Here is a 13,408-nt window from a genome sequence, read left to right on the forward strand (position 1 = left end):
AGGGCCAAAATATGACCATGTTATAGGCTACACCTATACATTCCATAAATTTCTTTTTACCTTTGCATAGTGATGAACTGTGCTCACAGGATTCGATCCCTAGAATGTCTTGGTCTGATGCTGAGGGTTTCATTTTTTCATTTCCAACCTTCTCAGTTTCTGTTGTCTGGTCACCTAGAAAGGTAACGTCATTAGGATTAGGGAAGTTACCCAGGGAACAGTCGGTCTCTGGGATAGGCTCCAGGCTTCGGGAGGGGAGCAGGACCTCAGATTGGGTGTAGCGTATTGTCTTTAATCCAGAAGTTGGTAGTGAACTGTCCTCTTTTTCAGCACAGCTCCTGATACTGTTATGGAATTTGAGCTGAGTTGAGCTAGAGAGCTCGTTCTGTTTGTCCTGCTTGAGAGGATTCCGTGTCTCCGGATCTTCAGGCTGATGTGGCTGAGAGCTGAACGAGTCTAAATCAGTCTCTTGTATGTAGCCAGAGAGGGAAGTGTGTTTATGTGTGTGGTTAATATGTTTGCATTGTCCAGAATGTTCAAAAGGACTAAGTCCATTAGGAACTGACTGAATTGGTTGTGAATCTACATGACACGTTTGGTAATGGTGTAGTTTATCATCTGTGCTTACAATATTACACTCAAAATGTTTATCCTTACCAAGGGACTCTTTTTGTATTTGTTGCTTTGAGTCCTTCTCCTGCCCTGTACAGAAATCACAGTGAGTGCTCTCGAAATCTTCACCTAGACCAGAAACGGCAGAATCCTCACTGCTCCAGTCTACAGGAAACCGAACATCTGAGGGTTTCTTTAGACCATCTAAGGTGACCAAGCCCTGCTGAAGTGCACCCTCCTTCTGGTCAAAGGTCAGAGCGAGGAAAGTGGTTTGACCGCTATACTCAGAATCACTTTCTGGACCATCAGAAAAAGGTACCAACAAAGGATTACAGACCCCGACAGCTTCTTTGGCGTCTGATGACTTTTCTGAGGCTGTGTTATTGTATACAGCGAAGGTCCAATGAGGCTCAAGCTGATTTAATTTAGGATTGTCCTTTTCAACAGTCTTAACAGGGCTAGTTTCTGGAAATGGGATCTCAATGACATTCCCTTGGGAAGAAGAGATGCTTCTCTTATGTTTTAAATCAACAAACAGTGTGTGATTATTCAGGACATTGACACACTGCTCATGTGTGTGCCTTGGCTGACAAACAGTAAATATTGGAGCCTGTGTTTCAACAGGATTTGATAAGATACAGTTCTCAGTCCAAATGGCAGATTGGCTTGACTTGGTTGAATGGAATGGAAGATGAAGCTTATCGTCTATTCTCTGTCCATGTTTTGAATATGGATTATCCTCCACTTCCTCAGACCTTGTCAGTTTCTGGCTTTGATTCTTTACTTTCTCCTCCGTGGAAAGGGAGTAATGTGATCTGTCACAAGAACGACTGGTGGATATCAAAAGCTCTGGGCTGTGGGAGTTAATATCCTTGCACTCACTGTGTATTTGGTGTCTTTCCAGAGATGTAGATAACGGTAAGGGGGTAAGTGGAAAGGAGGAATCCTCCAAAACCCTCTCCTCAAATCTGTTTCTTCTGTCCTCCCTGGACACAGACCGTTTAACCCCCCCTGTATGGGACAGTGTGGACTTGTTCTCTGTTCCAGTGACTTGTGAGTTTAGCCAGACGATTCTGTCAAAATCCTGACAGTCTGTGGAGCATGGCAGAAACTTGGACTCTAAGTCCTGCTGCTGATCATGTGGGTTTTTTTGTAGTTGCTTCTCTGCTCCAGTGTGCACTAAAATCTCTGCAGCTGTCTCATCAGAACAAGCAGGCAACACTTTACCGTTAAAGGACTGACGAAGTCCAGACTTCACAGATTCAGCTCCTAAATGCAGTAAGTGGATACCTGATACACTCAGAGTGTCATGAGTCTTTGTGTCACCATGACACGTGTTAAGGTGTGCTGTGCAGGATTCCTTAGTTTCGGATGGTGATTTCTCTGTAATGTTACAGTCTCTACAAGCTGTGAAAACAATCAGAGCATCGTTGCAGTCCGCAGCGGTGTTCAGTGCATTTTCTTTTACACCCGTGGTGTTTGTGCTGCCACTCTCATGTGTCTGCGCGTGCAAAATGTATTCATTGCGACGAATCTGCTTCAGTTCACTTCTGCTTAGCGAGTCAAGTTCATCAGCATTGTAGATGCTTGACTTTCCATTGCATATGTCATCCTGAGACAGTAATGACTTGTGTTTGATAGTTACACACCCTGACCTGATAGTTTGTCTTTGCTGGAAGCATGTTGTGCATGCTGTGTCTATAAAACTTTCTGGACATAGTGCATGTGGGTTGTTGTCATTTTTATGGTGGAGGTCTGAGCAGATTAGTGCACCCGTATCTTTGATGGCTACCTCTCTGCTGTCAGTTGAGTGTATTTCTGGTTTATTTGTATTGTGTAATCTATCAAGATGTTTGTCTATGTTACCGTGGATATTTTTGTTTATCTCTGCACTACATATTCCCTTGATTTCTATGTTGTTCTTGCCAGAACCATTTAAGCTAAATGGATCTGTCGTTTGTAAGCAACTTCTGACATCAATATATGTTTCTTTTGTTGAAGAGCTGCATCTCCCAGACCGAGGTTCACTGGTGTCCTTTATTCTTTCCCCTGCTATACTATCGTCTGTTTTCTCTGTGTTTTGTAAACCTGCCCTTTCTTCGTTGTTTGTCTCTACGCAAGCTGTGCGTGTCACATCTGTATTTTTAGTGTCTTGTGTTTTCAGTTTCTCTGTATTTTTTGTTGTGGTGTGTTTTAGATTGTGTGTGTGTACATGTTGTGTGTTCTGTTCTCCTGTTCCTTGAACAACTTGTGTGCTGAGTTCCACTGTGTCGAGACCATTAATTGATAGTGATAGTGATCTTTCCTGTGTTACCTCTGTAAGCGCTCCACAGTGCGTGTTAATGAGATGAGTGTTCAGTTCTTCCTTCTCTGTGTTAAGTGTGTTGATGTGTTGTATTTCCTGCCCTCTGCAGTGTGTGTTTTTCAATCCTGCTTGCACTTTATAGTCTGTCTCTTCAGGTCCATTTTCTAAACTCAATCCTGGGTAAAGATGTTCCACCCCCAACAGAGCCGAAAACTCGTCCTCATTATTCCACGGTTTATGTGAACTGTCTGATTCCTGCTCTCTCCATCCTTGTGGGTATAAATCACACTCACACTTGGTCTGTTCTGCTCCAACAGGGTCGTTCGGGGTCCCAAGAGCTTCCTGGACCTGCAGGGAAAACAAATAAATTAGCAAAGAAATAAAAACATTTCAAAGTCTTCTTTTTCATTTAGAAGATATTTATAACTCAGTTGTACTCTATACTGTACGACTACTGTACCATTCTGTACTACGAATAACTGTCTGAGAAGAAGGAAATCACCTTTTCACTCACAGTTCTTCTCAAGGTTCCTTCCCAATATTTTACTCACTCACTCATTCATTTTCTATTGCTTATCCGAACTACCTCGGGTCACGGGGAGCCTGTGCCTATCTCAGGCGTCATCGGGCATCAAGGCAGGATACACCCTGGACGGAGTGCCAACCCATCACAGGGCACACACACACACTCTCATTCACTCACACAATCACACACTACGGACAAATTCCCAGAGATGCCAATCAACCTACCATGCATGTCTTTGGACCGGGGGAGGAAACCGGAGTACCCGGAGGAAACCCCCGAGGCACGGGGAGAACATGCAAACTCCACACACACAAGGTGGAGGCGGGAATCGAACCCCGACCCTGGAGGTGTGAGGCGGACGTGCTAACCACTAAGCCACCGTGACCCCCCAAAAAAGCCTTTATTTAAATAAATTCTACAAACATGCAAATTAGAAACACTCTCAGCCCTACAGACTCCGCCCCCTCCCACATAGACTCTGCTGAATGATCTGCAGTGCTACATTTGAACATGATTGGCTTTTCTGTTTTATGGTGTGATGACTAACATCCTGTCTGGTACAAACTCTCAACCCCACTTAATATAAAATAGCAGAAAAGAGTAGTTGAGAGAATTTAAGCTGAAAGAACAAAACCGCAGTCTTTCTTCAGAACTTCAGATTAATCAATTATTCTCAGAAAATTAGGCTTAATTTAAGCAGAATCACACAGACACACGACCCAAATCCACAGAGAAGTAAAAGCTGCTTGGACACCATAAAGCACCCAGAGGAAGAATGCTGTACTTAACACTTACACACTTCATCACCCTCTGTACCCATTTACACTGACACTCTCTCTCTCACACACACACACACACACACACACACTAGTAGTTACTTCAGTTCACACTACTTACAGTCCAAAGCATGGAGATGGCTGCTGTGTGTTTGATAAGCATGCAGATGTGTGTGGATATCCAACTATAAACTGCTCCCATGGTCTCTTATGCACTAAATTAAACAAATATAAATGGCTCTTTCTGTAAATCACCACTCATGTGTTAGCTTTCTGCCCTCCCCTTTATCTCTTTGTTTATCTTCTACTGTATCTCCCATCCTCTGGGGCGCTCTGGAGTCCCCATGCAGCAGAGTCTAATGTTACAGGCTACAGGCTACCTGCGTCAACCAGTCTAACAGAAAACCTCAGCGTGACCACCTCCCACAGCCCGAGAGTACGAGGGAGAGAGCTGTGACTGGTACGACAGAGGGGTTTTGCTGTTTTACACTCAAAGCCTGCTTCATCTGTACCAATCCCTGCTTGCTAGATGTAAGAAAGCCTTTAAGCTTGTAAACTCACACACACACACACACACACACACATACTTTCCTAACAAAATGAGTGGTGATCTCTGACCTCAATGCAACACTGATTAGCCACCTGGACTTTTATACCAATAATAATAATAATAATAATAATAATAATAATAATAAGAAGAAGAAGAAGAAGAAGAAGAAGAAGAAGGAGAAGGAGAAGAAATACTAATACACCAACCAACCACAGCACAAACCCTCCACGTTCCAGCTCCACCTTCACAATCATTGATATTGGTCTTCAACACTGAAGATTGTTCCAGCAATTTAAAATTCATGCTTCCTGTTTTGTGCTATTTCCAAATTATTGTCCTTACAAAACTGTCCTCAGTGTTGTTTTTTGGTCCATATTGTGTTTTCATGTCAGTGGTGTTCTGTTCTACCCTTGTTTCTTCGTCCCATTGCAGCACCTTATCATGCTATTCGTCTTCGATGCCATTCAGCCATAGATTAGACTTGTGTTATAGTTTATACCAAGGACATATTTGAAGATTCACCTAAATTAATACAACACTGAGTATATACACTGCACCCTGCCTTTACTAACCAAACATTACAGAGTTATTGATATATATCGTCGCTGTCGGGCGGAAACCTCGTATGTCCAAATTTGGTCAATTTCATATTTTTTCACATATCGATGCTATTGGTCAGTCCCCACGTGGGTCTGTTATTTTTACAAGTTATTAACCAATCTAAAGTCTTGAAAATAGCTTGAGCGCAAATCTCATAACTCCATTGGACACTTCAACTGTCCACCTCTTCCTCACTCCGTGTGAGAGCTTCACGGCATATTTCTCCTCAAGAAGAGTCGCAACGAATCAACACGTCTTCTGAGGTAAATGTCTTCAAAACACTGGGCTCAAAGAAAAAAAAATCTTGACCCCCGCTAGTTCTGGTGCTCGTCTGAGGACAGGAATTTAGAGCAAGACAATCCACTGCAACGCGGACTAAACCCTGTGTACTGCAGATAAGGTACGGCGTTTTTTTAATTTCCTGAAAAATAACGGTTTTGGAGATACGAGGATTCTGTCTGACAGCGACGATATATATATATATATATATATATATATAAATATATATATATATATATATATATATATATGTTTATGACGTAACATCTAGCTAGATATGTTTAGTCAACACAGTTAAAGAAAAGCTCCTTATTTCAGCACCAGCTTGATTCTTTAATATCAATAATAATGCCGTTTCCTGGTTTAGTGGTGAGGAGGTGATTTTAGCTTATTGATACTTAGCGATACACAGACAGAACAAAAACTCCATTAGACTGTAGAAACTGGTGCCGTAATGTGGCTTATTATGAACATACGATGTACAGCGTGAACCGCCGACACTGTACACACACAGACACGTAAACCTGTGCCTTTATGTGCAGGTTTAAAACAAACAAATCATTGATAAATGAAGCATGAAGCAGATAATCAGAAATCTTGTCTTGGCCGTGTTCCACAGTCTGGTGTGAAATCAGTCACCTCCAGTTACTGTACACTCGCTGAGAGGAAACTGCACCCGGACGGCTGGTCTGCGTTCTGATAAGCGCTTAAAATCATAAGAAGCCTTGTGTCAGTCTGAGCATTGTGCATCTCTGTGTGAGAGCACGAGAGCATGTAAAGGCTTTGGGTTAAACTCTGAATATGTGATTAAAAGAGAGCTTGTCTTACGTCATGACAGATATAAAGGAAAACACCCGGCATTGTGCTGTTAGGGTGAAATAATCTACAGTAGGGTGACGTGATGAGTGCGTTAATACTGAGGACCGGAGGATTTAACAGAATGAATGCATTTTACTAAGCAGAGAAACAGAGCGTTATCTGAAATGTGTCATATCATAGACGTCGATCTACAGCCTATGTATTTGAACCACGGTGTCAGGGATTGAAGGATCTCAGGGATCTCTTTCTGAAGCACCGAAGCATGCAGCAATACTGCGAGTGTGTGTGATAGCAGACGTGGACGTGTGTAGACAGTTTTAGTAATGCTTTAAAGCTGGGTAAGAATCAGGGGTTGGTGTGAACAGGGTATTAGGGTATCAAATAGTAAATACGGGTTGACGAACACACCATGAATGGAGGAGGTTTCATGCGTATAGCCTGAAACCCAGGAGCCAGTGTGGCTGCAGATTTTTTGATTCCATTTCTTTAATCAGTCGGTTGTGGTCTTCAATCAGCTCTCATATCAGATATCTGCTAATTGGTGTAAACGAACAAAGACCTGCTGCCTGACCAACCCTCTGTGGATCAGACCGGACGTCCCTGACACACTATACAGCAGTTATTGGAGGAAAATATTGACCCTCTGAGGCTTAGACAAGATCTGAAAGAGCTCAGTGGTCCATACGTGATTAGACGCAAGAACAAAATGTGGGTTGAAAGGTTCTGTTTGTGGCCTAAATAAGAAAAAAGAAAAATACAAAACAGGAACAAGGAAGTGACTGATTGGAATTGTTTGGAAAATCCTGCTTTTTTTTTTGTTTAAATTCTATTACTATTAGTAAATGTACGTAGGTTTGAGTTGAAATTTGAGTCATTTTTATATCAAAACTATAAAATCAATCAATGTGTTCTTAAAAACTCCAACTAGCAGATGAAGAAATGCACTTAGATACTCGGATGAAGCATTTATTATTAACCAAAACACTCGCAGCTTTATTTATGTAGTAGAGGAGAGGCGGAGCTACCGGGTGCTGGATAAGAAACACTTTCAAGATGGCCGACGACACTCTGAGTGACGTGACGTACGGTTAAGTACGGTGACCCATACTCAGAATTCGTTCTCTGCATTTAACCCATCCAAAGTGCACACACACACACACACAGCAGTGGACACACAAACACCATGAACACACACCCGGAGCAGTGGGCAGCCATTTATGCTGCGGTGCCCGGGGAGCAGGTTCGGTGCCTTGCTCAAGGGCACCTCAGTCGTGGTGTTGCAGGGCCGAGACTCAAACCCACAACCTTAGGGTTAGGAGTCAGACTCTCTAACCATTAGACCACGACTTCTGGTCCTCTGGTGGACCAGATGTCTACAACACGTCTTTAAACGAACGTGTGTGTTAAAAATTCAGCGTATCTCAGGATAAAGTTACTGTAGCAACGTCACATTTGATGTCATTCGCCATCGACTGCAAAACAACTTCTATTTCTGATTAGTGGTAAAAAAGATTGTTTTGAGACGATATGATTCTTTAACGCTCACTCTAGAGTGTAAGTGTGTAGTGTGTACAGTAGTATGTCATTTAGGATCGAACAGGATGGATATCATGATAAAATCATGAAAGAACAAGGAAGTAGCTGGAAATACACACTCGAACTAATCAAGGACTTAACGCAGCACACAGAACACACAGGAAACAGGCTAATGAGAGAACAGGGCGGAGCCAAGACTAGAACCAAAACATGTCCTGAACCCTGCAGGAGGTCACAGGGAAAGGAGGCGTTATACTGACAATGACACAGGACAAATATTTACCATACAAAACCAAGTCACATAGAACTCAGATCAAGTCAGAGAGGTTCGGATTAAATTAGAACATCTAAGAGATGAATCACTTCCTGTTGTCACTTTAGTTATAGCAGCTATAACCCCTCACACCCTCCTCCACCTCTCTGTAATCTCTCTCCTGAAGACCAAACATCTGCTCACAATAAACTTCCACGCATAAAGCATCCACGACACACGTCTGATGTTCTGTACACGACCTGTTGCTATAGAAACCATAAAGCATCGTTAGAGGACGAGCAAATTGATATCAATAAATCAATAAATCAATAAATCAATAAATTAAAGTAATTAATTAGAGCTTCTGTTGAAGGTAAAACACATCAACACCTCCCTGAGCAGTCAGGATCCGGAATTCAGCAGCTCTACTCAGGATAATCGTTAGGATGCGATATGAAATGATCAGTGTGATGGATTCGAGTCTTTGGGTTTAATCATTAACACATAAAGTGATTATTTATTTATTTATTTTAGAGTGAAAACTCATACAGTAATTAAACTACAAGGGAGAGTTCACGCTGCTAGTGTATCATGTTCTGTGCATGCATGACAATAAACTGTCCTTTACACACACACACACACACACACACACACACACACACACACACATACACACACATACACATACACACACAGAAAAACAAACTCAAACTCATGAATGCTCCTTTCCTCTCCTCTCCTTATTCACACGTACCTGTTCTTATCCAGTTACAGCATAAATCCTTCAGGAAAACATGAGCAGGTGCTTCCAAATCTCTCTCTCTCTCTCTCTCTCTCTCTCTCTCTTTCTTTCTTTCTTTCTTTCTCTTTCTTTATCTTTTTAGTACCTCAGTTACCAGTCAGGAGCTCCACCTCCAGTTTGGATAGCAGTCGAGCAGAGGGAATGCACGTGGGTGCTGTTCATTCAGACATGGAGACACACACACACACACACACACACACACACACACACACTGGGCATGCTCAAACAAGCGCTCACATACACACTTCAGTCAGATGGACTGCATGGCGAGTTCACTTTTCCAAAGGAAGGGTGGCTCTGTCTCCGTGCCAGACCAAACGGCTCAGTGAGCTCCTTGTCCAACACACACACATTTTCCTCTTTTACACACAGTGGAGAAGTGAATCACTGCACGCCAATCAGGAAATAATCCCAATCTGTCTGCGGGCGAGATCCTAGATCTGAGATCCGAGACGTTGTGTCTTGGCTTTTGTCCTCCTCCATGAAGATGAGCACACATGACATCTGCTCTCTCATTAATTATTAATAAACCCACGCCATGGCTCTTATTTATAACCCGGTGCATTACACAGTGGCTGAAACAGGACAACACTCAAAGAGACGCAGATCCTCAAACCTGCTGCTGACATGGAGATCAGAGACGGCTGAAATCCAATCGCTCGAGAGTGAAGCTAGGGTCTGACTTTGTAATGTATATGTAATATGTAATAGTGTATGTCAGTAGCAAAGAGAAAACTTTTAACCGTTCCTTCATCTCCTTCTGTCCTGTTCAAGCTCCCAGTTAACTTCTACAGAGACATTATGAAGTAAAATAAAGCTTAGAGAAGAGTAGCACAGGTGACACAGGTGATATGTTGGACCTAGCGTGCTTTGCTAATCTGATCAAACTAGTCCTAGCAAAGCATGTGAGATGTTTAATACCAGAAATGAGAAAAACAATGCTGGACAGACCCACACATGCCACACCCACACAGCACAGGTCACGCCCACATATCACAGGCCACACCCACATATCACAGGACACAAGACACACCACACACGTTACAAACCACACCCACATGTAATAGATAACAACCACACATTACAAACCACACCCACATGTGATAGACCACACCCACATGTGATAGACAACAACCACACATTACAAACCACACCCACATGTGATAGACCACAACCACACATTACAAACCACACCCACATGTGACAGACCATAACCACACACGTGAAAGACCACATCCACATGTGATAGACCACACACAGATTACAGACCACACCCACATGTGATAGACCACAACCACACATTACAGACCACACCCACATGTGACAGACCACAAGACAGACCACACACACGTTACAAACCACACCCACATGTGATAGACAACAACCACATATTACAGACCACACCCACATGTGACAGACCACACACACGTGAAAGACCACACCCACATGTGATAGACCACAACCACATGTGATAGACCACAACCACACATTACAGACCACACCCACATGTGATAGACCACAATCACATGTTACTGTACATTTACATTTCTGGCATTTAGCAGACTCCCTTATCCAGAGCGACTTACAATTTATTTCAATTTATACAGCTGAGCAATTGAGCGTTAAGGGCCTTGCTCAGGGGCCCAGCAGTGGGAGCTTGGTGTACCTGGGATTCAAACTCATGACCTTCCAAGCAGTACTCCAATGCTTCAACCACTAGGTTAAACCTATTACAGACCACACCCACACATGAAAGACCACACACACATGACAAACCACCTCCACACATGACAGATCACACATACGTGACAGGCCACACCCACATGTGCAAGACAAACGCCACGCATGACAGACAATGCCCACACGTGACAGACCACATCCACATATGACAGACCACCTCTACACATGACAGACCACACCCACACGTGACAGACCACATCCACACGTGACAGACCACATCCACACATGACAGACCACATCCACACATGACAGACCACATCCACACGTGACAGACCACATCCACACGAGACAGACCACATCCACATCCACACGTTAGTTCCCCAGTCATTGCTCTCGTCCCTACTGTGTGCACCTGTTCTGTATGTTTTAAGTTAAAGACCTGCTGTATCTTATCCTGCCTTTCTATTGACTCTATTCCCATCTTGTGTGTGTGTGTGTGTGTGTGTGTGTGTGTGTGTGTGTGTGTGTGTGTGTGTGTGTGTGTGTGAGCTAGGTGGTGATGTGCCATGTGGAATAGATGCCATCATGTTATTCCCTGTGTGTGTGAGGTCATCCCTAACGCAGGAAGTAACCTGAGCACTGCTCTTTGTGTGTGTGTGTGTGTGTGTGTGTGTGTGTCCCTGGAGCCTGTCGCGACACTGAATCCCTCCACATAGATCTGAAATCAGCTTAGAACCTGTTTGTGTGTGTGGGTGTGTGGGAGAAGGAGAGAGAAAGAGAGAGAGAGAGAGAGAGAGAGAGAGAGAGAGAGAGAGAGAGAGAGAGAGAGAGAACCTGCAGCTGCACTGTATGCAGATGAAGAGATTACACCAGTCTAATGACGGAGAGAGGGAAGGAGAGATGTAAAGTGTTGCCTGTCTTCACATTCTCCTCCGCAGTGGTTTTAAATGAGAGGCATTGAGAAGCAGATGGAAGCCTCTCGCTGTGTGAAAAGCCAATGTAGATCTGGAACGCCTCTGCACCGAGCTCAGCTACACAATGAAGCCATTTTCACAACATGGGAAGATTTCAGAATACATTTTATTCAGAACTCTTGCTTTATATCTCTAAGCTTGACATACAGTATGTCTAAGTGTATATCTAAACTCTACTAAAGAGTGAATCTGTGCTTCAGTGATCCAAACACTCCATAATTCAATATGTGACTCTGTAATTTAATATATTAAACCCAAACGAGCAGTAGTCATAATCTAATGTAGTTTTATCAGTTCACTGAAGAGGGAGAGGGAGGGAGAGAGAGAGAGAGAGAGAGAGAGAGAGAGAGAGAGAGAGAGAGAGAGAGAGAGAGAGAGAGAGAGAGAGAGTGAGAGAGAGAGAGAGAGAGAGAGAGAGAGTGGGGAGGCTTTGAGATTAAATATCCTGACACTGCTTGAGTAAAATCCTTAACTGTTTATATCTATTTTATGTTTCTTTACTGAACTAAAGTTCTTTTTTTTTTTTTTTTTAGAGTTGTCCATAATCAGAATTCCAAACCAGGACATAAACGAAAACTAGACTTAATCTAGGACTTAATGCTAATGAGTGTGATAAAGCTACTGTAGCTGTCAATCCCCACCACCTCCCCCAGCAGGCTACATGTCTTTTTACAGTCTCACTAAAACTCTCTGATTTATCCAGCCTTTGTTCACGTGTTGTTGTTTTTTGCCTTTACACTTTGTCTTGTATTTTTCATATTTTGGTTTGTGTCTCTGGATCACTATTCACTCATCACTAGATTTTTCAGGTCTGTTAAAATTCCAAACTGCATTTGGACCCGACTACATCGCATGACATTTTACATATTAATAACATTGATTTAAAATACATTGAAAAATCGCACCCGGGGAAGCAGCATCTCAGCAGCTAATGTAAATAAATACATCTATAATTACTGACCAGATGGTTGTGATTAAAATCCAGGACCAACAACTGCTGGGCCTTAAAGGTGGAGTCTCCGATATTTGAGAAATGCTTCAGAAAACTGAGTCGGGACGACAAGCTAAACAAAAATCAAAACAAACGTGCAGCCAATGAGCAGAAAGGGGCGTGTCTTGTCAATATGGGCGGAGAGAGTGTTCAGTGCGCATGTGTGACATTAGCAGAAAGCGGTTTTAACATTGACATGGAGGATAAAAACAAAGAAAGAAAGAGAAGAAAGACTTACGATAAGGTAAGAAGTAGGACGTGTTAATATAGGATCAGCTTTCCAGCGCTGGAGAGAACTGAAGGAGCAGGAAGTTGGTCACATATTCACAGATTGGAGTTTCCTGAGTCAATAACTCCTGAGCTAAACACTGTTACTACACAAATAACACCTCTTTTCTATCGTAGTAATGTAGAGACGCAGCTACAACCGTGTTTTGTGTAGTAACAGTGTTTAGCTCAGGAGTTATTGACTCGGGAAACTCCAATCTGTGAAAGTGCGCACATGCACACATGCGCACTGAACACTCTCTCCGCCCATATTGACAAGACCCGCCCCTTTCTGCTCATTGGCTACACGTTTGTTTTGATTTTTGTTATGTTTGGTGGTCTAATGCAGTTTTCAGAAGCATTTCTCAAATATCGGAAACCCCACCTTTAAGCAAGGCCTTTAACCACTGACTACTCAAGTGTGATAAATAAGATAAA

At 42.8% G+C, this 13,408-nt stretch overlaps 1 protein-coding gene across 3 annotated transcripts in view; it reads right to left on the reverse strand.

Annotated features, from left to right (window-relative positions):
- LOC132845493 (rho guanine nucleotide exchange factor 4-like) overlaps positions 1 to 13,408 on the reverse strand; it is a 124,661-nt gene that overhangs the window by 72,697 nt on the left and 38,556 nt on the right. For all 3 annotated transcript variants that reach the window (XM_060869491.1, XM_060869490.1, XM_060869489.1), the window contains exon 3: positions 61 to 3,265. In XM_060869491.1, the coding sequence (XP_060725474.1) occupies positions 61 to 3,265 (3,205 nt within the window). The remainder of the gene's footprint in view (positions 1 to 60; positions 3,266 to 13,408) is intronic.

This window comes from Tachysurus vachellii, chromosome 5 (genome assembly GCF_030014155.1).
Source record: "Tachysurus vachellii isolate PV-2020 chromosome 5, HZAU_Pvac_v1, whole genome shotgun sequence".
Lineage (NCBI taxonomy): Eukaryota > Metazoa > Chordata > Actinopteri > Siluriformes > Bagridae > Tachysurus > Tachysurus vachellii.